General features: G+C 36.1%; 5 protein-coding genes across 5 annotated transcripts; 4 read left to right on the forward strand and 1 right to left on the reverse strand.

The window, feature by feature from the left end:
- The first annotated feature begins 373 nt into the window (after positions 1–373).
- LOC114533670 (60S ribosomal protein L5-like) lies at positions 374–2763 on the forward strand. Its single transcript, XM_028555260.1, has 8 exons — positions 374–483; positions 657–726; positions 987–1102; positions 1288–1422; positions 1512–1714; positions 2041–2218; positions 2331–2425; positions 2639–2763. Exons 1-8 carry the CDS (start codon positions 481–483, stop codon positions 2727–2729), a joined length of 891 nt encoding a protein of 296 aa, XP_028411061.1. The 5' UTR covers positions 374–480; the 3' UTR covers positions 2730–2763.
- Positions 2764–3329: 566 nt separating this feature from the next.
- Positions 3330–8277, forward strand: LOC114533637. The gene is made up of 7 exons (XM_028555209.1): positions 3330–3391; positions 3907–4564; positions 5469–5599; positions 5915–6043; positions 6634–6684; positions 7348–7431; positions 7542–8277. The coding sequence occupies exons 3-7, from the start codon at positions 5581–5583 to the stop codon at positions 7625–7627; spliced, it is 369 nt and encodes a 122-aa protein (XP_028411010.1). The 5' UTR covers positions 3330–3391; positions 3907–4564; positions 5469–5580; the 3' UTR covers positions 7628–8277.
- Positions 8278–9112: 835 nt separating this feature from the next.
- LOC114533616 lies at positions 9113–12237 on the forward strand. The gene is made up of 5 exons (XM_028555180.1): positions 9113–9225; positions 9936–10575; positions 10790–10849; positions 11289–11441; positions 11521–12237. Exons 1-5 carry the CDS (start codon positions 9202–9204, stop codon positions 11907–11909), a joined length of 1266 nt encoding a protein of 421 aa, XP_028410981.1. The 5' UTR covers positions 9113–9201; the 3' UTR covers positions 11910–12237.
- Positions 12238–14059: 1822 nt separating this feature from the next.
- LOC114533581 lies at positions 14060–21633 on the forward strand. Its single transcript, XM_028555126.1, has 13 exons — positions 14060–14092; positions 14203–17197; positions 17850–18371; positions 18496–18697; positions 18862–18951; positions 19067–19120; positions 19227–19337; positions 19516–19581; positions 19689–19769; positions 20531–20614; positions 20758–20811; positions 20994–21071; positions 21148–21633. Exons 2-13 carry the CDS (start codon positions 17153–17155, stop codon positions 21441–21443), a joined length of 1683 nt encoding a protein of 560 aa, XP_028410927.1. The 5' UTR covers positions 14060–14092; positions 14203–17152; the 3' UTR covers positions 21444–21633.
- A 347-nt stretch (positions 21634–21980) lies between these two features.
- LOC114533580 (cap-specific mRNA (nucleoside-2'-O-)-methyltransferase 2-like) lies at positions 21981–25767 on the reverse strand. Its single transcript, XM_028555125.1, has 4 exons — positions 24783–25767; positions 23973–24189; positions 23290–23850; positions 21981–23098 (listed from the first exon to the last, which is right to left on the reverse strand). Exons 1-4 carry the CDS (start codon positions 25530–25532, stop codon positions 21996–21998), a joined length of 2631 nt encoding a protein of 876 aa, XP_028410926.1. The 5' UTR covers positions 25533–25767; the 3' UTR covers positions 21981–21995.
- Positions 25768–27424: the final 1657 nt, after the last annotated feature.

Raw genomic sequence — 27424 nt, forward strand, 5'->3', positions numbered from 1 at the left:
TTAATTTTGTACATCGACAGCGAAATTGACTATTAACGAGTTTTATAGCGAGGAATATCAGAATATGCAGTCTTTGTTATGTGTGGAAGATATATATGTCGATCACTGATGTCGATTGACTATAAAAGAATACAAAAGAATACAAAAGCATTCACAATTGAGTTGACCATGATGGCCGATGGGATGCCTTTCCTTTTATCACCGTTCATGGAGAACAAGATTCTAAATTGCTCCAATATTAGAGCAATGCAATTTTAAGTTTTGTGCCTGTATCATGCAATGGATTAAGTTGAAATAGTGAAACGTCTATTTATACAAGTTGTCCAATTTTTGTCCAAGAGGAGTGAAATGTGGGTTGGAATGTGGAAGCAGAAAGGGATTAAAGGAAATTTGTGAAATTCCAAGTGCTCGTTCTTTTCAGACTGTATGCTTGATCAACCTTTAGCCGAGGCTATTTGAAGGAGTTTCTAATAAAAATACATGGTGAGAACAGATTATTTTTACAGAATAATATCATTTCCCGGTTCCTTATTGTCTAAGCTCCTATTAAAGACCAAAATTTGAGGATTTAGTTTAACGATTGCTACGAAATTGAATGGATTGCATTTGCGTGTATTTGGGGTCATATTAAATTCTTTATTATGATTGTGTATTAGGGTTTCGTCAAAGTAATCAAGAACAAGGCTTATTACAAGCGGTTCCAAGTAAAATATCGTCGTAGACGAGGTATGCTAGGGTTAGATAATACGCACAAAATATTAGATTGATGGTTAAAGCTGTTGTTCAGCCTTCGATGTGTCTCGAAGGACACAAACTTAAAAAGTTCATAAAATGGGTCCACCCTATCCCCGTTCAGTACGCTGAATTAAGGAGTTAAGGTGCTGGATATCACTAGGGATTAAATTAGGATTTGTTGATAAGAATTTTATGAATATCACTTGCTCAGACAAAGTAAATACATTTACTATTTTGTTTTCTTCTGTTAGAGGGCAAAACTGATTACCGTGCTCGTCAACGATTGATTACCCAGGATAAAAACAAGTATAATACTCCTAAATATCGTTTGGTAGTGCGATTTACCAACAAAGATATTGTTTGCCAGGTATTTTATAAGTAAATCATGTTTTACTAATGCTTTGCATTTGGAAGTTGGAATTTTTCCCAATATTAGATATGGTGCTTCTTTAGAATTTTGTGTGTTTTAATTTTCTACATTTTAATAGCTAGCTCTCCATAAAGATGAAATTGCATATTTTTTTATATGCGTATTGGTATCTTATATTTCAGGTAGCGTATGCCAGAATAGAGGGAGATGTGATTATATGTGCTGCATATGCTCATGAACTTCCTCGCTATGGCATCAAGGTGGGGCTGACCAATTATGCTGCTGCATATTGTACTGGACTATTGGTGGCAAGGAGGGTAAGAAAATGCTTGATAACATTGTTTGGTTTAAAATCAGAAATAACTTCAAGGTCACTGTCATAGTTGATAAATCTGTTGTGTTTTAGTTGTTGACAAAATTAAACCTTCATGAAATTTATACTGGAAATGACCAAGTTGATGGTGAAGATTATAATGTTGAGGATGTCGATGGATCACCAGGAGCATTCAGGTGTTTCTTAGATGTTGGTCTCGCTCGAACCAGCACTGGTGCTCGATTGTTTGGTGCTTTAAAGGGTGCATTAGATGGTGGGTTGGATATCCCTCATAGGTAAGTGGGTACAATTATTTAAAAGTATGAATTGTTCTTGCAAAAACAGATGTGAGAAGGTTGGGCCAAAAGAAATAAACAATTTAAAAATGTCTGATTTTTGTTAACTTATTGACATGCGAGTAAGTTAGTAAGTGATATCCGACACTTATCTGCCAAAGTTTTAGAAACCTAATGTTAAGCATGATCAAATTGTTGGGTTATTTCTAATTGTCAGGTTTGTTTTCAGTTTTTAATGAACAACTGTTTAACCAATATTTGAAAAAAAAATTGCCCCAGCTCACTGACCAGGTTGTTAAATCCTCAAATGTGTTTTTGTGCTCCAGTGTGAAGCGTTTTCCTGGTTATGATGGTGAAACAGAAGAATACAGCGCTGAGGTTCATCGCAATCATATCTTTGGCCAGCATGTTGCTGACTACATGCGCTTGTTGCAAGAAGATGATGAAGAAGCGTACAAACGTCAATTTTCAATGTACATCAAGGAGGGAGTCAGTGCAGATTCAGTAAGGAAAACATTCCTTAATAAATCATCAAAACTCATAAATGCCCTCAAAATCACAAATATTTTTCACAAATCATCTCTCAAGATTAATGTTGATTACCTTAATAATTCAGATAGAGGAAATGTACAAGAAAGCTCATGCTGCAATCCGGGATGATCCTTCTCATAAACCATCTGCTGCTGCTCCTGTCAAAGGCAAACCTAAGAGGTAAGTTGAAGTTAATTAGTTTTCATAGCATCCAGAAATATAATCCATTCACTCCATTGCAATTATCTCTACTCTGGCTTTAATTTACTTTCATTTATTTAAACAAGACTTGGTGATAATTGTGATGGACTAACTCTAAGAAGCGATTGAATATTTACTTTCTAAATAACAAGTTGTAATAAATTTATATATCCTATGTAATCAATTGCTTAGGTATGGTCGTTCTCGTCTCTCCTTGCAACAACGCAAAGATCGTGTTGCCCAGAAGAAAAAGGCTTGGTTGAGAAAAATTCAAGAAGATTAATTGTAATGTGTGAAAATAAATGAAATGATTGAGACTTGTTTCTTGCAATTTCATGGTTCACAGTAGTTATTCCCAGTTATGGTACACCCCTAACCCTTTGCTTGTCTTTCAACCCTGTTCCCTGGGGAGTGATTGTCTCAGACTCTATTTACGGTACTTGCGTAGCAACGAAACATGACGAATAACACTTACGCCAAAGCAACGAGTAGCCTTTTTGACGGGTATTTTATGTGTACGTATCACACAAAAGAGATATCAGACGCGCGATTTTGATGTCTTCTATATATTTACTAGTATTTGAAATCTCGTTACGCTATTTGCATACATCCCGTCAGGTGAGAGAGGTTGTCAACTATCAAAATATTCTATAAATGCGTATAATATAGCGTATATATATAAGTATACCATATACTCCCCTGCGCGCTTGCTTTTTTCAGCTGACCTCTATACAATACCTGAATGCAACGTTATATATTTTACTCAGTGATTTTACTATTAAAGCGCCTTGCATTTTGGGTACGAGGCTGGGGAAAACCCCTTTTAATTAACAAGAGAAGAGTGTAATAAAGCACAGTGAATAAAGTGCTTGGCGATTTTCCTGGCTGTTTCCTTGCTTTTTCATCGCTATGATGGGGTCTATCAAATTTGTAATGATAATGGCGGTAAGACTATCTACTTTAATAACGTAAAGCATTCACTGATTCACTAAAAATATGCCACAATTATATCGATAATATTGCCATGTCATTGTTAACTGTATTTGCCCACAATTGCCGCACAACATAAAATATGTCGTTCAATGGCATATTGGCTTGTTGCATGTGTCTTAACTGTCATTTATGTCAGATTGTAAATTTTGAAAAAGTTTTTTATGAAAAATTTGTTTGTGGAATTTTCGAGATCTATGGCTATGCATATGCAAATTAATGAAATTATAAAGTAAATTCCAAAATATTATTAATTTAGAATATAAATATCAAAGCAACAATCCCCACTATTTGAGTGTAATAAGAATATAAATTAAAATATGTATTAATATAAATTGCCTTTTATAGCTTTTCTAAAAGCACTATGTCGGTCTTTAATATTTATATTCCGAATACACTTCCCGCCCAGCACATCTCTGGCAACGTTACAGTATTGAATAACTCTCTATTAATTGTTTTCTATTTTATAGGGCACGCTATTATTGGCCACAAACGTATTGTCTGGGTCAAGCTCTGAGAGAAAGAAATATACATGTACTGACAAGCAGTATGTCATTGTCAATAATACCAAATTTAGATGTTTAGATTGTATTCCTTGTGGCCTAGGGAAGGAACTTGTTGTCCCATGTGATAGCATTATTGGCCCTTATGTTTCAACTGGAGATTGTAAACCATGTGAGCCAGGATTTTACCATGACAGAAAAGATACGAAACAGTGTAAAAAATGTGAACGTTTTAAGTGTTTTGAAAATCAAGTGGGGGAGGGAGAATGCCCCAGTCAAGAAAATCGGGATGAATCGTATTGTGCTAACAAATGCAAAAATGGTTACAACATGAATGAAAATGGCACAAAGTGTGAGCTGGCAAACAATTCACAAACAATTAATGCGACAGATACACACAACGACACAACAATGCCAATCCTAAAGTCTACACCATACCTCATAAAACCTAAAGAACAGCCCACAACAAACTCAACATCTGTAATAAATGATAATCACTCTGCTGCTATATTGCCTGTGAAGTTGATCATTGTTGTTGTGGTTTTGCCTTTGGTGGTTCTGATCTTAATTATTGTCTTTGTGTGGAAGCGCAATTCAATTAAAGAGTTGTTTAAAAGACTTAGAGGTTGGTTGAGTATGTCTAAGATACTTTTAAATCATTTGTTAAATTAGGTCTAAATTGCAGCACTTTACAAATATCATACTATCAGCTTGGAATCAGGCAAATGCCCCCAGCTCTCCTCATAAGTTACCTTTTGCCCCCTCCCAGTGAAGGTCTTTTGAGGGGAATTGTGGAGTGAAATTTTAGTAAAAAAGAGGAAAATTAGTAACTATGTTCCGACAAAAAGTAGTGGTTTCACAACAAACCTTCCTCATACTAGCTAACATACACTCTACATCTGAAACTCGTGATCCATGGTAATGACTAATGATTGAAGCACAAATTCCCCTGCAGGGCCTTTTTTAAGAGAAGAAGTCCGGCCCTGGGCTAGGAGGGTATGAATGAATTAATAATTTAAAGATGCACTAGTTAAATTTGGGTCTGAGGCCTGCCTGAGAAAGTTTTCTCTATTTTTGTGTCTCTATGACTTGATTTTATGCATTTTGGAGACACTCACAGACAAATCCATCTCAGCGGGACAAGGTTTATAATGGGAGACATCATTACTTTCTTCTGAACATGCTAATCATAGCACTCAAAAGTTTTTTTTTGTTTTTTGCCTGGTATTCTACCTATGTTATAATGGACACCCCTTCCCTATATAATCCCTCTTCAGATCTCTTCCAGTACTAGGGAGAAAGACTCTGTCATCCCAAAACATCACTGCCAAATATCCCCAAATTGAAGACATTGTATGTGGGACTCTAAATTTTTTGTGACAACAAAACGCCTTCACAGGACACTACGCGTATAATTTACTGTTCTAGATGATGTAGTAGTCGATAATTAATAGACCAAACTAAATTAAATCAGCACTATTACATCGAAAGTCCAGTACGTTGCGAACTTCTTTACTTACCACGTCCAGAAAAGTTTTGCAACGAGCAAAATAACGGGAGCAGAAACGAATATGAGATAGAAACGAAGATTGCTGGAAATGAAGTCGGAAAAGTGACGAAGAGAGAAAGAAAGATGAATCTATGAAAATTCTTGAGCAAGGTAACATCACAAATAATTTGTACAAAATGTTTAGGTTGTCGTTGTGCGGTTGTCGTTGTCCGGTTGTCGTATATTTTTCAGGCAGCTTTAATAATGCTGCCTATTTTTCAAGTTTCATTCCCCACATTCGAGCAAGAAAATACGTTTCGGCAACGCACAGCATTTGCATTATTAATTATACTATGAAGATGTAGCACTGAATGTAGTCGAAAAAATAGATGAAACAGAATTAAAGCACCCCCGTACTCTTGTCATTTCAACTGACTTCTCCATTACGAATTTGAACACACACTATTATGACCACAATTATTCCAGCAAAGAAACAAAGTGACGGGGGCAGTGAGATAGAAACGAATGAATTGCTGGGAAATGAAGTCGAAAGACAAGAAAAGAAGAATGACGTAGAGAGAAAGAAAGATGGAGCTGTAAAAATTCCTAAGCAAGGTAACATTGCAAATTACAAAATGCCGAGGTTGTCGTCCTCGACAACCAGCCAGCTTTTTTTACAATAACCCTATCCATTTTTCAAGTTTCATTCCCCACCTTTGAGCAAGGAAATATGTTTCCACAAACGTATTTGCATTAGTACTGATTACTATTTAAAGAGGATCGTTCATTATTATGCCTGGCTGGGTGAAAAGAAGATTAATAATTAATGGCCAAATTCTTATCATATTAGAAGTGAAGCGAAATCACTTGCAATTTATAGCAATGACATCGAGAGAAACTAAATTTTGATCCCGTGTATGGGTGTACTGAAAGGCAAAACCAAGAAATAATAGAAAAATGACAATGTCTATATTTCTGACAGGAACCGAATATGACATCTTAACAACACATGCATATTATGTTCTTAATGTTAGTTATGTACTGTCAGCTAGCTAGTAATGTATTTTTGTAAAGCACCAGATCCTAGAAGAAAAACAAAATACGCAATGATGGAAACTGCGCATTCGTTGCGATACTTCGAACCTTTAATATCTGGTAAAGAAATACGGGTTAAATTAACAATATGTTTTTTATTTGTGTTGAAGAGGAAGGAAAAACCCATCCTCCCAAACAAGAAACATTTTCTGGATTAAAGGGTAAGTATGTACTAAGGTGGTTCTATACACGAATTTTGGTGTGATTTTTAATTTTTCCATGTGGAAATATAGGTTATAATGCCCCAACTAGGGTCTATTTCTCTTTTTCCAAAGCTTTGTTTCCATTCCATTGTTCTCAGTGATTGTTCTGCAAAATTCAATTTCAACATCGTCTCCAGTCTCAAATACGCACAAAATATTGTTTTTAAAACTGATTTTTTCGCAGTGAAATAAAAAAAATGTTTTGTGAGAAGTTTTCAATCTTGGTGTAACCTAATGACTGATAAGGCGAAATATTGTGCATAGTACCACCAATATCTTTTAACCCAGGAGGCCGTTGCGCAACATGTTTTTTTTTCATTTTAAAGTCCTGGCATATCCTAGCTTTGCTGAAGTCTTGTTTTTTTAGTTTCCACACTCAATATAGCAGGTTGCAAGAATCGCCGGATTGCTTCAGTTTTCTACAATACACAAACTAAACTATTTCAGTAGGATTATGACAAAAGCCAAATGTGCTGTCACTAAGCTAAGTGAGTGGTAAAGCCGGGATAATGGAATGATTTTATGTGGCCAAAAATGGGATAAGTGCAAACAATTGCATAAAAAAAGCGATCGAAGGTATTTCCGCAGTGTTTTAGCTAAAATGTCGACAACTTCTTTTAGAAAGTACCAGTGTCATTGAAGCTGAATGTGATACGAACACCAGCACACATCCACCTGTAATGCAGCCGATGAACACCAACCCAGGTAATTATAATATTTTCCTCCTTTTTTAAAATAAAATAACTGATTGTACATACAAATGACTTTAGAATGGTTGCTGTGATAATGTTTAATTTCGTATCCGCATTTACTAGGTCCAGGAGAATCAAAAATGCAGAATTCACCACAGCTCAGTGTGAACCTCTCAGTCACTGCAGCCGTCACTGTGAATGGAGTCTAAATTCAGTGTGTACTATGCGAGGCTTAGTCTTAGATTTGTCAATGAAGGTTGAAACATTCGAACGTCACGTCTTAACCTCCTGCTGTAGTCCTGGGTTCCTGGCCAAGCAAGAGACAGGGTGTCTAAAAGAAAACGAAATCGCTATATAATGATTCTAACGATTTAATTTCCAGAGGAGTTATTTAGCCTTTTAGCCAATCTTTTTCACTATGTTATCGCGGCTAGGCGAGGTGAAAACTGCATATAATGAAAGACTAATCAAGTTAAGCCTTTGATGTGATGCACTTTTTACCTCGTTTAGCCGGTGTCCTAGGAAATTTGGTCCCCCTCTAAAAAACATAGTTTACCTTACCATTTTAGAGCTAGAGAACCGTTAAGTGTATAAAAGTTTTAAGTGTATAAAAGTCTATCTAGCTGTACTCTTGTTTGAGTTACAACTTACAAACAACACTGACGGATTTTGTATGGTGCATGTTTTCGTGTTTGCCGATTGTTTTTAACGTTTTTAACTTTTATGCAAATTTGTATTAATTACTCCCTAAATGTTAGCCGCATGCACATATTAACACTTTCACCAACGCATGTTATCATCGCTTGCTAATAATGTGTGGTTGTTATTCTGACCGGCGAATTTTATACTAGGTTCAGAAACTTGTTGAATATTGAGTCACAAGTCCGTGATTTCAAAACTATATATATATATATATATATATATATATATATATATATATATATATATATATATATATATATATATATAAAATTAAGGTTGTCACCTGGCAATATATATAAATACGTAAATATTGATCACGTGATTGTACTGCATACGTTAATTTGACGACCAGATTATAGGCTTAGCGGTTATACATATATAGAAAAGGTTGTTTTAGGAAATAACCACTTATTTACTTATTTATTTAATGTTGTTTTCGATTAAAGCCCTAGTAATGTTATGATAATCCTAGACGTTTGCCACGTGCACATTAACAATTTTCGTCTTAGCTCTTTATAGCTCTTAAAAAAGTTTTTACACAAATAAATAAAGGAAACTAAGTATGAATACAAACAAACATTTACGATCTTGCTTTTAGTTTTAGAAGAAGTTGTTCGATTCTCGAACTCATGGCAATAAACTATGAGAAAGGGGGGCTAAACTTCCTAGGAAATATAGCCGAGGGAGCCAAATTTTGGGGGGGCCAAATTTCCTGGGACACCGGGATAACTCGCTCCATATAAACAGGCCCTCTAGTAAGAGGACTTGGACAGCGCTATCTATTATTCGATTCGGCTATCTATTACTATGGATTCGGCATTTCGGCCACTCAGCGGAATTTTAAAACCCGCGCAATGACTAATGAGGCCGGGCAAATAGCTGGGCAAAAGCTGGGCAATGCGCAGGAGACGTGGGGGATTGGAAACTGGGAAAATTAGGGAAAACACCTTATTGCTGCTTATTGCATCAGCATTTTAATGTTTTGTGAATTTTTTTCTGAATAAGTTTGTCGCTTGCTGACAGTGGCCATAGCTTTGATGTATTGCCAGGAATTAGAAATTTATTTGCACGAGATTTTATAATGAACAGCCTAACACTAGTGACAGTAAGTTGCTTTTTGATATTTATTATTTTAGTGCTATATACAGTGTGTATATAAGCCTAGCGTGATCATAATTTACACCGAATATTCTTACCGCAATATTCTCAATTTTTAAATACTAGAATACCATTAATTTGATTAAAATCTTCCTCTTTAACTTTATTGGTATGGCATTGTCGCCGACTATATATTATTTTAACTCACTGGTGATAAAAATATACGAAATTTACTGCTGGTTGTGTACTTTTTCAAACTGCGAATAATTCGATTTTTCGAATCTTCTGGAAGATCGTTTTTCTTCTGGAAGATCGCGGTTCGATTGCTTTGTCTTCAGAATGATAAAATTTCAAAATTTATTATTAAACGAAGCCAGTCTCTACTTTCAATATTCTTTTATACGAAGGATTACAACTTTTTTGTTAGAAAATACGCGGACATTCGAAATAGGATTTTACAAGATAACTGATTAACTGGCTCTTGATAAAACGTTATTTCTAAATAAATTTGTAATATAACGTTTATAGTACGCGCATGCCGATCGGTCGAGAAGCGTGTTTCTATAACTGTACAGAGACACGGAAAATGTTTTCTATTTCTTAAATAGTATATTATACACAAACACTATATTGATCACGTACATATATATTGTTATATTCTCTGGATAAGATGGCATTATATGACCTCTTGGTTGGTATCTTCATTTTTTTATTTAGGGTGTTCTAGTTTTGTTGTTGTTTGTAGCCATCCAGCTTTGTGCCGCTGTGCATGCATGTGATGTTACAAAACAGTACATTGTGCATGACAACTCTGGGAAATTTGTTTCATGCTCCCGATGCACATCCTGTAGAACAGGCAAAGAGCCTAAGAAGCCTTGTGGTTCAATCATTGGCATTAATGAGAAAGTTGGACCTTGCAGATTTTGTAAGCCTGGTAATTACTCTGACAGAGATGACACAAGCCCATGTAAGCCTTGCGAGAGTGAAACATGTTTTGAACATCAGATAATTGAGGGGACATGTACTATCAAGAGGGATACATCTCATTGTGTTGACAAATGTGAAAAGGGATATATTATGAACACTAAAAAAACTGCTTGTGATGTAGATGTACCTCATGTAATTACAACAAAAGATCCCACAGTTGACACTGGAACAAATGCTGCAAGTGAGCTTTCAACAAAACATGCAACCATTATGTCAACAGTGACACCTGGCTCCAAAACAGAGAAAGGCACTGGGCTGGATACTATTGTGATTGTTTTAATTCTCTTTGCTTTCCTTGTCTTTGCTTTTATTGTTGGCTTTGGAATATTTTTGTACTGGAGATACACAAAAACCCTTGAAACAACACCAGGTAACTGCTAGGGTAGTACTATAGTTCCTCTTTATACATACCTAACATATTTGTCACCATGCACATGCTTTGTCATATTAGATAGCAGATCTTAGCTAGCTGGAATTAGGTCAGGTGCAGGTTCAATTTGCACTTATTCAACCATGAAGTATGATCAAATGTAAGATAAAAGGCAAAAATCTCATGTGAAAACTATCTAATATCAATCCCACAGCGAAAGATGACATTAAAAAAGAAACTGATGGAGAATTATTTGAAGATAATATTCAGCAAGGTAAATTAAATGAAGTCTTGAAAATTACTATAACCCTATATCTCAGCTTTGTTTCCTAAAATTACTTTTTCAATTTATTGTCATAGGCGTAGGGCGCAACTTCGCTTGGGGGGCAAAAATTTTTGAATTATACAATGTGCCCAAATTATAATTTTTACCAGATTTGTAACAATAGACTTGGCAAAGCAGCGGATGTGCTTTCAAGAAAGTGTAACAAAAATGGCGAAATAGAATACATGCAAATATGTGATATATATATTACAAAATTTGGTTCTAAAAATTTTAGCTATATGTAACTCTTTTTCAGTTTGCCCGAATTTTTGGCTGAACTTTGTCTGAATTTCTTGACTGTGTGTGTCCCCCCTGCCCCCCTGTTTCATATGCCTATGTTTATTGTGTTTACTTTCTCAATTTATTCAATTTATTGTGTGTATTTTAGCGTTCTTAGAAATGCATTCTTCAAGTGAAGATAGCCTAGTACCTCAAAACTCAGCCATCCTGGATGATAGTAACATCCTGGATGATAGTAACACCAACCGGGCCCTGATGGCTACACCACCTCCAAGAGATCACTTAAGTTATGGAATGCCAGGTAATTTTTGCAAGCCAATTTCAGGATTTGTATCAAAATGTATAACCTTTTATGACAATTAATATGCATTATTTTCTAGCTGTTGTGCTTTTGCCAACTGTCTGTCAAGATGTAGTCCCAGTCCCATCATTGAGGTATTTTAATGACAAAGATTCAACAAGGATAAATAATGGAATTCCTGCCACATTGTATTTACACATTTGTGCCACATTTGATGGTGGTCCAGATGGTAAAAATTGGAGGGCCTTGGCTGGATGGTTAAACTTTACTGTAAATGATATTATTTATCTGGAAAGATTAAAGGAGAACCAGACACACGCTATAATTCAAAACTGGGGGACTGAAGTTGGAAATGATATTAAGAAGTTTGTACACATTTTAGAAGCAAAAAAAATGACGTATCTTGCTCAGGAGATCAGTAATGCATATGAAAACCACTGCAAACATGTCAATGAAGATAATAGATAGAACTGTATGTAGATCATCATTGATCAACTCCTTCCAGAGACAGAGATGGTGAGATGTTTTAATTTCACCCTAAGAAAATTTGTCATATAAACAAAAATATGTTTTGAATTGGAACAATTTTATTGAACTAAGTGACTCTTACCAAACATGTCCAGGTGACTCTGTTCTTATTAGCCTAGCTCTTAGATTTTATTTGCTTACGTTTTTTATTCTGGATTTTTTACCATTACTCTGTATACTAACAATAATATGACAATGTGTCATGATTGTGTAAACTGTGCAGTCAATTGTCAAAATTTTGAACTATTATATTGTACATTGAAAAGTCCAATTTGTAAATGTTTTTGAAATGACCTATTACCTACCAGTGGTCTAAAACATTTACTGTGACATGTGATGTACTGTATGTGTTGTCTAATAAATGTCTAGAACACCCCCTGAATCCTTGGAGTTAGTCACAACCAGTTTACAATCAGAGTACAACAAAAACTCAACAAGGTTTAGAAAATTAGAAGGACAAAGAAATTGAAATAATACGTATTGTCTATGGTTTCTATGGTATTGTGACAAATGTGACACTGAGCTATATCTTTAAAAAGATTTAAATTCCATACAGCTCATAGGAATTTAAATATAGCTCAGTGTTTGTGAGGACAACCCAAGGGACAACTTGGGCGCATGCGCCATGGTCAAGGGACTTCCCCTAGGCTATGCGTCATGATGACTCAGGTATATTTGAGAAGCTTGAAGGCCAAGCAGAAAGGCCCAAGGAGATCATTTATATTTCCTCTTTGCCAAAGAGTATATCTGCTTGAAATGTGCTTTATCAGAGTCGTTGGTAGCGAATCATACTCATAACATCGAGGTTTTGATGTGATCGGTGTGATTTGATAGAACCTGATATCAATTACAGGATAACAAAATGGTGAACCCAACTTTGTGCATCACAATATTGGTATGTAATAGATTTTCCTACATTCGGATTTTTCAGAGATTGAGAATGATCGAACGATTTATTTTTCAAACAAACAAACGAGCGATTCATGTCACAAGTTGAGACGTTGAGCGGCTGATCGAGGGCTTTCTTTATTCATGCGCAAAAGTATTGTAGCATCTACAAGAAGCTAGCTGTCGGTCAAAAATCAATAACAATATAAACAAGAGTAACAATTGAACAAAAATTGACATATCCTTGTATCAATTATGGTATCATCAATTTTGAATTACTCAAGCCACAATTCATGTAATAAATAACGGAAAGAAACAAAAATGTACATAAATTACATGATGAAGCACTTTCTGTGTTCAATAACTACCGACATTGGCTGGAAGTTTAAGGAGCTTGCTATAACTATAATCTTTTGTTTCAAATCGCATTATTTTCTTTACAGGCAGTTATTGTGTTAAATTCTGCTCTAAATGTCTTTGCTTTGCAATGTGATCCTGAGAAAGAATACACTGTGTGGAATAAAACATCAGGAAAAACTGTATTGTGCCTTGATTGCATTTCTTGTAAGCCTGGTTCAGAACTAAAGATACCATGTGGTTCCACTATAAGTATCTATGAATCTGTTGGGGGATGCCAGAAATGCAGGGATGGCTATTTCTCAGAAGAAAGTACTGTACGGCCATGCCAAAAATGTAACAACTGTGTAGACCATGAAATCATTGTGGGTGCATGTAATTGCACTGGTCGCTGTGAAGAAGGGTTTGTCAAGACCACCCAAGGATTATGTGAGAAATCACAGGAACGGCCAACAAAAGATCCAGCTTTGTTAAATGAGAAGAATGGAAACACTGGATTATCAACTGCAGAAATTGTTCCGATTGTCATTTGTGCAGTTATATTGCTGATGATACTAATTATATGTATTGTGTGTTACAAATGCAAGCAAAAAAAAAGTTCATGTAAAGGTAGATGGTTTGATTATATATTTATTATTGAAACTAATTAACTTATAGACCCTTCTCAATCTAATTGTGCATGTGCATTATATTCAGACTTGAGTTTTAATTGTTAATATAGGTTGAAAAATGTGGGAATACAAAGTGCATACATGAAATAAATTCTCTCTATCATTTATTCTAAGGTTATGGTAAAGATGAGGAAGCTAGTTCTGAAAATTCTGAAGGATTATTGTGTGAAAAAAAAGACAAAGTTGAAACAATTATCATTCAACAAGGTATAATTATAAATTATGTTAATTTGCATGATCAGGTCATAAATTTTGCTTTAATTTCTTCAATATATTTACTTGAACCTAATATAACATTTTTTTGTTGTCTCTGTCAGAGAGTGAGAACGATGGTTTACCAACATCACATGGTCCACATGTTCCAGAAACTTCGGGGGGTTTTGGTAAAGTGTCTATTTCTGAATTCTAATTTCACAATCAGTAATGAATTAAACCAGCCCAACATTAAGCCATGCAAAATACAATTTTTTATTAATAATTGATTGTTAGAAATTGATTGTTTTCACAGACTTTGAATATTTGCATTTACACTGATTATGGCCAAATGCCTGGTTGGCTTATTATATTGGTCAAGATCAATTCTTAGATTTTAATTTATATTCCATGAACAGACATGTATAATTAAAGCCTTGCATCACTTTTTATTTATTTAGCCCTAACATCTCAAACTGACAGTGTTTAATGATTGACAGTTTCATACAGTGGCGCAATTATATTGTCTACAATTATAGAGTTAAAATTTGGTGATAACACAGAACTTGAAACACTAGACACACCTCTTTTGTTAATTTTAGTGGCACTGGCATATTATATTAACAATTGAGTGGTAATTTATGCATTCAGGCATCATATTTGTGTCCTAACTAAATCATGCATGTATTCTATGCAATGTAAATATTTAATTCACCAAATATATTTGAATTTTTGTTCTTAATTGACTGCTTCTAACTTATCTTTTTGATTGATTTTATTTGTCAAAGCTAGGTTAGCGCTAACCCTGGGATAAATGGTCATAAATTTTAATCCAGTGTTTTAGTTTATTTGTTTCTGAACCCTGGTCATTTAAAAACTTTAGAGAATATGACTTCTAACGGTTCAAGGTTAGCCCTAACCTATCTACTGGCCCCAGGGCAGTCTAATTACGCAATTTAATATAAAAGTAACAGCTTCAAGATTGTTCGTGCAAGGTGGTAAAGAAATTGCATCAGCTGAAGGTACCACGCAAGGTGATCCGTTAGCCATGCCGTCATACGCCGTCGCCATTACTCCACTCCTGCTCATGATTAAATCTGATGAAGCTAGTGATGTAAGGCATGTTGCGTACGCGGATGACCTTAGTGGGGCAGGTAAGCTAATGCAACTGCGTGCCTGGTGGGAGAAGATTGCCGTGCATGGTCCGAGTCTTGGTTACTACCCGCGAGCTGATAAATCCTGGTTGATTGTGAAGCCACACCTGGAGCAGACTGCCATTGAGATCTTCGCTGGAACTAATGTACAAATTTCAAGTGAAGGGCATAAGTACCTTGGAGGATATCTTGGATCGGATGACGGAAAAGATAAGTATATTAGTTCTTTAGTTAGTAAATGGTGCCAGCAACTTCACGTTTTGAGTGAAATTGCCAAATTCCAACCCCAAGCAGCATACACGGCGTTTGTCTCAGGTTTTCGGCACAGATTTACTTACCACATTCGTGCCGTTCCAGGTATCAAGACCGCGATGCAGCTTGTTGACGACACCATCAACCTGAAGCTCCTTCCTGCACTCCTCGATAACCGTAGCTTGTCTATCCATGAGCGACAATTGGTTTCGCTTCCAGCTCGTATGGGAGGTCTTGGTATTCCGATCTTTAACGACATCTGTCATGAAGAGCATTTGAACTCCACAACCATCTGTCATCTTCTCTCAAGTAGAATCATCCATCAGAATGGTACACCATGACACCATCAGCAGAACATGGAGATTCCATCCACGATCTTCGCCGTGAGATTGCAAAACAACGTCAAGCTAGGAACTCGTTGCTGCTACAGAACTTGAGATCGAGCATGAGTGAAGAGCAGATTCGAGCAAATGACCTCGCCCAGTTGAAAGGATCCTCAGCTTGGCTAACTGCTCTGCCACTTGCTGAAGAGGGCTACATCTTGACCAAGCGTGAGTTCTTTGATGCAATCTACATGCGTTATCGATGGCCTTTGAAACGCCTTCCATCTTTCTGCGCTTGTGGAAAATCGTTCACGGTAGATCATGCCCTGTCGTGCCTGAAAGGAGGTTTTATCCATCGAAGACATAATGAGATCCGTGATCTACTTGCTGCTGCTATCGATGACGTTGCTTACGATGTTTCAATTGAACTTGCTCTTGCTCCTTTGACTGGCGAGGTTCTTCCATCCAGTGCTAACTCAACCGATGACGCCAGAGTTGACATTGCTGCGAGAGGTTTCTGGCAGAGATGTGAAAAGGCATTTTTTGATGTAAGGGTGTTTAACCCATACGCCTCTACACATCGACGCCAGACGTTGAGCAGCTCGTTTAAAGCCAACGAACGGGAAAAGAAGCGACATTACAACCAACGGATTGTTGAGGTCGAGCATGGCTCCTTCACACCGGTCGTCTTCAGCGCCTTTGGCGGATGCGGAAGAGAGACCCAACATTTTCTTTCCTTCCTGGGTGCGAAGCTGGCTGACAAGAAGAATCATTCTCCATCTATGGTGGTTAGCTGGTTACGACGAAAGATCGCCTATGCTTTGCTTAGAGCTCGCGTGGTGTGTGTTCGTGGCAGTCGAAGTTGGAGGACCGCGTCCATCACATCAACTAACGACATTACGTTGTCGGAATGGAACTCCAACATTAGCGAGTAGTCTAGTTAAGTTGTTTTTGTAAATAGTCTGTAGAACTATTATACTTAATTTTAATGCATGATTGATTATTGTAAATTTCCCTAGTACTAATAATATAACAAAGCCAAATTTAATATAAAACAAAAACACGCGCCGGGGACGTGTCACGTGCCTGCCCCAGGGCACAGCCCAGGGGTTTATCTGTAAATGGGGAATCCCCGCCGCGGATTTTGCTATGACTTAATTATTTCGCAATTTGTATTCCAGGAGGGGTTGAAGAAAATTTGCAAAAATACAAATACAACGTTGCAATCAAAATGTTGCACGAAAAATCACTCTACAGCCTAAATAATCGTATTTTAGGATGATTTTGTGTTGTGTGTATACATTGCTTGTTTCCTGAGTGATAAGAAACTTCTAAAATTCTTTAATATGACTAAATACTGGCCTTTCTTGTGTCAAATTTTTTTATTGATGGTATGTACATATAATTTAAATATTGCATGATTCTCTGATATGTGGTACCTGTTTAGAAGTACGCATATTGATGATATGTTTATCAAGTACTTATATTGAAGACGTTACCATGTTTTATTCTTTTCAATTTCGGTTCCTATCGTTCTTAATTATTAAATTTTATCTTGGAGAATCTCTACGGTCATTGTATCTAGCCTGCAGTCTGACGTATAGAGATATTAATTACACTTCTCTCTTGAATGAGTCAACTTGAATACACTGAATATGTAGTTGCAAACAGTATCGTTGTATCAAGGTAAAAAACATTTAGTTTGCTTGTTGAATGAAACGAGGGACTTGCTTTTTATTTTGCACTTAACCACCGTTCAGCTATTATTAGGTTGAGTCAACTGATTATAACTTACCATATTAATATCCAATTACCGACAATAAACTATAAATTTTTCTGTAAATATTTTGAATAATATAAATGACGAATAAAGAGGCCATCATGATTGTAGTGTGCAGCTGTACTTGAGTGCATTTTATTTTATAAAAATTATGTAAGAAAAAAATTTAGTTATAAATAAACATAAAACAAACCTTCATTCCTGATCCTTCATTTCTGCCTGCGCTAATAAATATATAAAATAATTTTTATTTTCCATGTCAGAAAACATTCTTCTTGCTGTGTATGAGTGATCCTGGTGTGTCAGAAACACCTAAAACAAATTGTAGTATTGAGGAATATGGAATACAATCTGAAGATGGACAACTTAAATGCATACCATGTACTGCCTTACCCACTTGTCAACATGGCTTGGGCATTTCAGTAGTTTGTGGGAGCATTGTTTCCAAGAAAACACACATACATTGTGTTCCTTGTGTTCGTGGTAAAACATTCTCAGCATCAAGTGATAACAAACCTTGTCAGAGATGCCAAAGCTTAGATTGTCACCCAAATGAAAAAGTTCTTGGTAAATGTGAAGTTGATAAAGATACTTCAAAATGTAGTGGAATCTGTGAAAAAGGATTTTATTCAAACACAGGCAGATTAGATCACTGTCAGCCATGTTCATTATGTTCAAATAATGATAGTACAGCTGTGGTAAAAAAGTGTAAAGATGATGGCATACCTAATGGAAAACAATGTAAAGTTCCTTCACCAGCAAAGCCTTCTGTTCGTACATCCAAGGTGAGAATTTACCTAATCTACATGCTGTTTATAGAATGTGTCACGGTTTACCTGCATGCTGAGGAATGAGGACTTTCTTATTTTTCAAGAGTTAATAAATCTAATTGTATCATTTTTTTAAAAGCTGTTCTCAACAACAAAAACTGAATGCAAAGACCAAAAATACGGATCTCAAGGTTACAAGTCATATCATGCACGGTTTGTTTCCCTGGTTGTCGTCATTAGTATTCTTTCGGCTGTTACCTGTATTCTTGCCATTCTTTTGTGGAAACAAAAACACAGAAAAAAGACATACAGCTCTGAAGAGGGCCAAGCGTCCCCTTCAGGTGAGGTTTTGTTATGTTAGGTTTTTTACAATAATTAAGTCACACAGATCCATGCAAGCACATTTATTACATCATCCACTTTTTCCTTCCTCCTTTTGAATATGGCCAGCATTAATTCATGGCACAATACTGGAATAATATTTTGTTAATGTATACTCATGCAGGTGTGGGAAATGAGTCTGTTGAAAATCAATCTGACCAGGGCGAAGTTGCATTAGCCTCATGCAAGGGAAAATCTTCATCCGGTTCTACTGGTAATATTTTTGACCAATATCAGTTGTATTTCAATTATGATTGTATTAGATGTAAAATTTAAGGAACTTTCTGTTCTGTGATTGATTTTGTAATAAATTAAGTATTTCATTTAAGGAAGTCAGAAAGTTTACTACACCAAACAAGATTCCAATTCCAATACTGACGAAAGTAAGTTACATTTAACTAAAAGCACAGGAATTCATAGAATTTCCTAAATTAAAAAATCTTTTATATGAACTTTTAATTTTCACTGAATTTAAATTATGTCAATCAGTGTTATTGCCTGCAAGTGAACAGCAGGATAAGGATAAGGATGATGTTTTTGATGAGCAGCTGGACACTCAAAAGACTCGTGAACGAATACGAAAATTGTCTAGTTCATCAGGTATAACCTAGCTATACATGATATTTCTATAAACGTCTAATACAAGATCACTGTTGATTAGTGTTTTGGTTTCTTGAATTTTTTCCTTATTTTTAAATGAATATGGGTTGCCTTATTCAAAGTGTTTGCTTCTAAAGGCTGGAACATGTTTCGTTTTTATTTAACTTCTATTTTTTAGGGAACAAATATCGCTTCAGTTTCATGCGTCAGAACTCTAATCCAATACCAGAACATCAAGAAGAAAGTATGTTATTACAAACTGCTGTTAATGAGTTTAAGGACGTTGCCGGTGCCGGTGACGTTTCTTTCAATGGATAAGCTACTTCAGTTTTTCTTATCTAATTTTTACAGAAGCATTTCTTAAACGAAGAAACACCTTCAGTAATTTTACCAGCTTACTTAATACTGATCCAAAGATAAAAGGAAATAAAGGTAAAAAGATATTTTGATCTGTTCTTTGTCTCAAGTGGTTCAACATGGCAGCAAAAAGTCGAAAAAGGTTATTTACAGGTGGGTTTGGATCTGATCAGGTGCTTGCTAAGCCGCGTTTACATTACGTGCTTTGACCAGGGGCCGGTTGTATCAAGCCCGTTTAGCTTAAACGGTGGATAAGTTCAAAATAGAAAGTAAGTCTGCCGTTTTATTCAAGAAGCAAACTAAATGTTTTTTTTATCTTAATACAAGAGAGATGTAAGAGTGTTATCTAATTTTGACTTATCCACCGTTTAAGCTAAACGGGCTTGATACAACCGGCCCCTGACCTGGACCAAGCCAAGGCCTATGTGAACGTTGTTTATCCGGCTTAGACCAGGCCTAGACCTGACCTGGCTGGACCTGACCTGGAGCAAAATTTTAATAATGTGAACAGGCTTTACCAAGTCTTGACAAACTTTTAACTTAAAAGTATGATTTGTATAGAACCTATACTAGTATTACCCCTTTTCGGCGTGTTTTGGGTCTTTTTCCAAGTCAGGTTTTTGTCAATTACTTTGGCTATCCATGCAATATCATAAACAAGGAAGACAGTGCGAGCGTAGGACATATATTACCTTGACTGAAGTGTAAACGCAGCTTTAGAAACACCTGATTAATAAGAAAGCAGAAGAACAACTATATCAAAAGGATTAAGTCTTTTGGGACTCCGCAGTGCATAAAGATTTACGTAAATTATAGTTTGAATTTTTTTATTTCAGAGGAGACAGCCTCCCTGTTATTCTCGGCAGATGATAGTGATGATGATATGCCAACGCCTCCTCCAGAAGCCCCTTCGTCCTTAGGTACGTAACCTATTTAACCAACTTATTTTTATACAATGATAAAAACTTTTTCTAAAAGATATCTAACTGCATATTAGCAATATCCAGGAGATTGATTAAACACACTGTATGTATATAAGTAACAAAACACCTTTATATTTCAGGAGAAAGCAACAGGATTTTTAACTCAAGCCCAATGCCAGAACATGTGGGAAATAGTATGTCAAATAATCCTTAATAATCATGCTTTGTTCTTGCCTTGTTTTTTAAACCATTTCTTAACTAAACGTCTTCACTTGACGACAAATATTTTTTTCAAAAACAAACAAGTGCAGCTTTCAGACGTATTAACTTAATGTTTTAAGAACAGTACAAAAATGTTCTATTTGTTTATTTGCAGGTGAAACTACTTCCACAGACCAGAATGATAATGACATTCTACCGGATGTGGTAATGCTTCCTCCTAGTTCCTCTTCAGGTTAGAAACTTGTTACAAAGTGTTTCTCTCAAATTCGATAGATCATTAAAAACACAAATTTTGATCATTTTCGCAGCTCCTCACAGACTGTCGGGTGTAAAAGTCAGGGAAATGAATGCCGAGATTTACCTCCAACTTTGTAATATGTTAAGTCTGGAAATACACAACAAAGATTGGCGGACATTGGCAGGTCGTATGAAATACTCCAACCAACAAGTCAAAGAATTTGCTAATCCAGATAAGTTACTAGATCATTGGGGGGTAAAAGATGGTAATGACGTTGCCCGTTTGATAGACCTTGCTAGAGGACTGGGAAGAGATGACATTGTCAAATTATTGGAATCTGCTGAAACTTATCCAACGAATTTTTAACTGTGAATTTACCATAAACAATGTTTTTTACAATTCGATTGCCTACCTCAAAAGCAGGTTTTTCAAACAACTTCAATCCTAGACAAAAAACACACGGACGTTATTTATTATCGCTGAACTTTCGGTCTATCAATTATTTTTTCGCATGTGCAGTCGTATTTCCCGCTCCCCTATTGCAATGATGTTGGGAATAGTATCGCAGTAATCGCCATAACAATTCAAGTGTTCATTAACATTGTTTCGGGGGGAGGGGGTCAGTTTTATGAGGGATATGTAAATATTTGTCACTGATAATTTCTTCATTCCATGCTTGTTCCAGCGAATTTGTCTATGATTGTTGGTGATAATACATTCTGCTACAAATTAAGCGCTAATTTAACATGGAGAATTACTGACAGTCTGACACATACGAGAAAGTAGTCCAGGTCAAGTGACATCATGATTAGTTTAGTATATTTTCTTACACTTACAGCCATCACAGGATTATACACGCCTGTGTAAATATGAATAATATTTACTCTATAATTTATCGTCATATCGACAGTATGTTTGTTACTCGAAATGAGTTTTTGACAGCAACAGTCGCTCACATTTAACAATCCAATTTAACTGTTCTTTAACGTGATTTGTTGATTGTGTTCGAATGTACTTGTAAAACTCTTCAGAAAATAACTCGTTGATGGGTAGAAAGCTAATAATATCTTCTTCTAACGGTTTGTTGTTGAAGGAAACCTCTGAAACTTGTTCCATGTAGGCAATTAGAGTGGCAGATTGGACTGAATTGACGAAATCACGACACACGAGGAATTGTTTTGACACAGGACAAAAAGTTGGACTAACCAATGCAATTTCTTTGAAGAGCAAGTTTAGAATATAGGCAAGTCCTGCAGTAAACTGAGTCAATGTGTCGGAAAGCTCGCAAATGAAACAGTCACCTTGGCGAAGCAAGCGTAATGCAGTAATGCACTGGTTAAGAAACTTAGCTCGCGTGGTTAACTCATCAGCCTGGTCAGGCTGCTCTGTTGACTCACATGTGTTGTACACAGATCCTAATATTATACGTACTGCTTTTGGATCATTGTTAGTTTCTTTATCTGCTTCGTCTTGACCAGTGTTGGTTGCTAAAACATCTTCATTCATTTCCTCACAGCCAAAATGTCTTAATTTTTCAACTTCACTGGTATCAAACCCTGAACAACTCTTGGCCACGATCTTTCTCAGTTCAACGTCATTGCAATGTTCTGCACAGTTCAGGCACATCAATGATATACATTGCTCATTATAACAAACTCCACTCCGCAACAATTGAGAAACAAACCGACCATTCCCGGAAATATCCAGCATAAAACTAGATTTATACTCATTCAACATACCACATTCCTGTAGTAGACTAACGATGTTGAAAACACCTTTCCAGTGCCCGATTTCTAGTGCTTTTTCTTTTACAAGGCATTCTACAGCTTCAATGAGCTGCTTTCCTTGAGAAGAATGATATAATTTCGCGGCCATTCTTGCTTCATTCAGTTGATTTATTAACGTCGGGGTGCAGAATCGCGAACTCTGGATTAGTTTGATAGCTTTACCAGAGACGACATCCCAGTGTTGTAAATCTGACTTCGTTTCTTCCTTTCTTTTCAACCAGTTAATTGATGTTACTAAAAACGTTGGCAAATGACAAAAAAGGAATTTACATTAATTTTCAGTTCTCAGTGGAAGAAGATACCATGACTATTTTGTTCGCTCTTCTATTGTCAACTACGTGTCAACCTGTAACATGTCACAGAAGTGAAATATCCAATCGTTTGAATGTCCATTTGCCTGCAAGAATGATCTACAAAATATTTACCTGAATTGAATATTTCATTGACAAGTTCCTCTTCAGTAATCAAGAACTTCATTTCATTTGGAGAAACAACTCTTTCATGCCAGCCAAGTTTTGACATTGCAACTCTCTGAACATAAGAGCCTGTATGATGGGTACCTGAGTTACAGTATGTCTCATGTAAACTTTCAGGCCAGTAACTAAGCTGTGTACCATCCAAATGAACCTGTGATACAACAAACAAGTCTTGTTCCACATACTGTACATTAAAACGAATAACAAATTCCTTTGCTAAATGCTTCCTGAGTTTAGTCAAGAACTTCCATTTGCCTTTTGAAAAACTTTCAAATAATTCTATGTTTCTATTTATGGCATTAGTTTGATATTCTGAGAATGTCTTTGCACACTTTATCACTTGTTCTATGAACTTTGGTGGTAAACACTCAAGGGAGGTCAATGTTAGTTCAGGTGTGATCGGGCCATAGTGGAATCGTAGTTTTTCTAAAAGGTCTTTGGGAAGATGCGTAGGTCCAGCAAAGGATGTACAAACACAGTAAACTTCTGAATTCCCCGGTTTACTGGTTCCTGAAACCAAACAAAAATAACCTTGTTTAATAGACAACTCCTCTCTTTGAAAGTTCACTCACAAGATGTGATAGGAAGGTGCTAGGGAGTGGAAAACCAAACTAACTGATTAAAAAAATTACCTGGTTTAATAATCTCAACCTCTTCAAAGAGACAACACAGCAGAAATAGAATTCCAATAGTGTGATGTTCAAACATAGTAAACATTTTTATGACCAGAGTACCTCCACATGCTAGATTAATGAGAGCAGCAACTACCTCACAATACAATAATTGGCTAATCACAATCTCTTGTTTGTCAGGCTCATCTGCACAACTGATACTGCCATCTGCTGTCACCTAAATTGGTGTGTGATATTTTAGAAATAAAATACAAGACCACTTCTTTAAGGTTAAACACTGGGTGAAATTAGTATTCTACATTAAATATAGTAACCTTTTCTGTATAAATTGGATGATTTCTATCCTATTTACATTTTAAAAACAACTTTGCTATTGGGAAATAATTAATAGCAGTCCACTTAGTCTCAGTCAAGTAGAAGTCACTTGCCACAGGAGCACGCAGCCTAGTTCACATTGGCTGGAATTTTAGGCTTGGATATGCTCAACAATGCATGCAAATTTTAGGAATGTTCAGACTATAGAAAAGTTCTGATTCTAATCAAATGATTTAGTTCTTATCTTCAGACATCTGTGTTTAAAACAAAGATTGATAATTGTAAGGCAGTCAATTTGTTCTTTCTGGATAGGTTTGCATAGTGTTTGGTAATTGATATGTGCCCTCTGAATGTGCATGTCTGGAGGTTAAATTTCTGGAAATTATTGCTTAGCTGTATTTTAAAATTGCATCAAAGGACTTGTTCTAACTAAAATTTCTGTTTGTGGGCAATCTTTCTCTCATCTGTTCTAACCATATCACATTATACACTCACAATATCAACATTCCCAGCACCGCCTACTGCCTTCAACAGACAATCAAGGTTCTCCCACTTCATTAAATCACCATCATTACTTTCACCAAAATTCCAGTTTCCTAGAGTCTCGACAATAAACCGTTCTCCAGAGATCATTTGTTTTGTATCATTTCCTTCGTAAAAGGGGTTAAGAGTCGATGCAAGCCATTTCCAGTCCATATCATCCAAATTTGACTTTAAATAATGGTTTAAGCTTGCAATAAATGCACCAGGAGCTTCACACAGATGTAAACTAGTAAGCTTTCTATTTTGTATGCATTTCGAAGGAATAACATCACAAGAGCTTAATATTTCATAAAATTTTGCCCATGCTTGGGTGCATAACTCAGGTTTTACTGCCTCGCGTAGATTTTTTACCACTAAACCACATGGGTTAGTTTTACTTGTATGTTTTCTCCATTTTTCTATGTCTTTGGAATTTAGTAAATTTTTGGTTGTGTTTAAACTGTCTTTAATCGTAATTAACCGCTCATTAGTAAAACCTGGAAGAGAGAACATAGCACCAGCTTCAGGAAGAACATATTGGTCCTCCTTCGACTTCAGTTTGAATCTTTTGTTAAAAATACTATCAGATTTTTGGCGAAGTGCAGCTAAACCCCGCTTTTCCACATTGACGGCCATGTTGGATTTCACTAGCGCTGGGCTATATAGAAAACTGAACAATGAATGAGCATATCTGGAACATATGCACAGTACGTCTCGTGTCATTTATTACCAAAAAAATGTGAAATTTTTAGTCACATTTTTCGTCAATTGAGTCAAATTTCAAGCGTACCAAATCTAAAATTCCGCGTAGTAAAATGGGGCCTTACTCCTTAGACGGGAAACTCGCCTGATGTGAATCAGATCACAGACAGGTTTCTTATCCGATTTTTCCGCCTAACTTTCCCGTCTAAACAGACGGGTAAAGGCTAGTTTCCACTCAGGATAATTCTCTTCTGGATCGGACAGGACAGGAAAGATTCCTTTGTATAAACGCCGCCTGAGAACTCACCGACAAAGGAAATTTTCCTGTCCGTTCCGATCCAAAGGAGATTTTTTCTGAGTGGAAACTAGTCTTAAGTTGGACGGAAATCCCAGCCCCGTTCCCAGGCGCTTTAAATAAAATAAATATAGGAACACGCGTTGTGAGATGATTCAGCGCGTTGTGAAATGATTTAGCGCGTTGTGACATGATTCAACGCGTTGTGAGATGATTCTTAAGAAATAGAAAACATTTTCCGTGTTTCTATACAGTTATAGAAACACGCGTGGGAGTTTGGGAGAACGAGAAATAATCAGTGGGAAAACGAGCCCGTAGGGCGAGTTTTTCCACGTTATTTCGAGTTCTCCCAAACTCCCACAAGTGTGTTTCTATAACTGTATAGAAACACAGGAAAAAATGTTTTCTATTTCTTTTATAATATAACTCAATAAAAAGATTTTGTACAAATATTATGATTCGATTCAATTACAAATGCTCATTACATCGCTTCGCTTGTCAAGTGCGGCGGGAAAATTCCCGTGTTTCTATACAGTTAAACACACGACCAATCAGCACGCGCGTACTATAAATGTTATATTATAAAATGTGTTGTGAAATGATTCAATGTGTTGTGAAATGATTCAATGTGTTGTGAAATGATTCAATGTGTTGTGAAATGATTCAATGTGTTGTGAAATGATTCAACGCGTTGTGAAATGATTCAACACGTTGTGAAATGATTCAGCGCGTTGTGAAATGATTCAATGTGTTGTGAAATGATTCAACGCATTGTGAAATGATTCAATGTGTTGTGAAATGATTCAACGCATTGTGAAATGATTCAATGTGTTGTGAAATGATTCAATGTGTTGTGAAATGATTCAACGCATTGTGAAATGATTCAATGTGTTGTGAAATGATTCAATGTGTTGTGAAATGATTCAACACGTTGTGAAATGATTCAGCGCGTTGTGAAATGATTCAATGTGTTGTGAAATGATTCAACGCATTGTGAAATGATTCAACGCATTGTGAAATGATTCAACACGTTGTGAAATGATTCAACACGTTGTGAAATGATTCAATGTGTTGTGAAATGATTCAACACGTTGTGAAATGATTCAATGTGTTGTGAAATGATTCAGCGCGTTGTGAAATGATTCAATGTGTTGTGAAATGATTCAATGTGTTGTGAAATGATTCAACACGTTGTGAAATGATTCAACACGTTGTGAAATGATTCAACACGTTGTGAAATGATTCAACACGTTGTGAAATGATTCAATGTGTTGTGAGATGATTCAATGTGTTGTGAAATGATTCAACACGTTGTGAAATGATTCAATGTGTTGTGAAATGATTCAACACGTTGTGAGATGATTCAATGTGTTGTGAAATGATTCAGCGCGTTGTGAAATGATTCAGCGCGTTGTGAAATGATTCAGCGCGTTGTGACATGATTCAACGCGTTGTGAGATGATTCAATGTGTTGTGAAATGATTCAACGCATTGTGAAATGATTCAATGTGTTGTGAAATGATTCAACACGTTGTGAAATGATTCAACACTTGTGAAATGATTCAACACGTTGTGAAATGATTCAATGTGTTGTGAGATGATTCAATGTGTTGTGAAA

The sequence above is a fragment of the Dendronephthya gigantea genome, unplaced genomic scaffold, assembly GCF_004324835.1.
Source record: "Dendronephthya gigantea isolate DGI-Jeju-01 unplaced genomic scaffold, DenGig_1.0 000093F, whole genome shotgun sequence".
NCBI lineage: Eukaryota > Metazoa > Cnidaria > Anthozoa > Malacalcyonacea > Nephtheidae > Dendronephthya > Dendronephthya gigantea.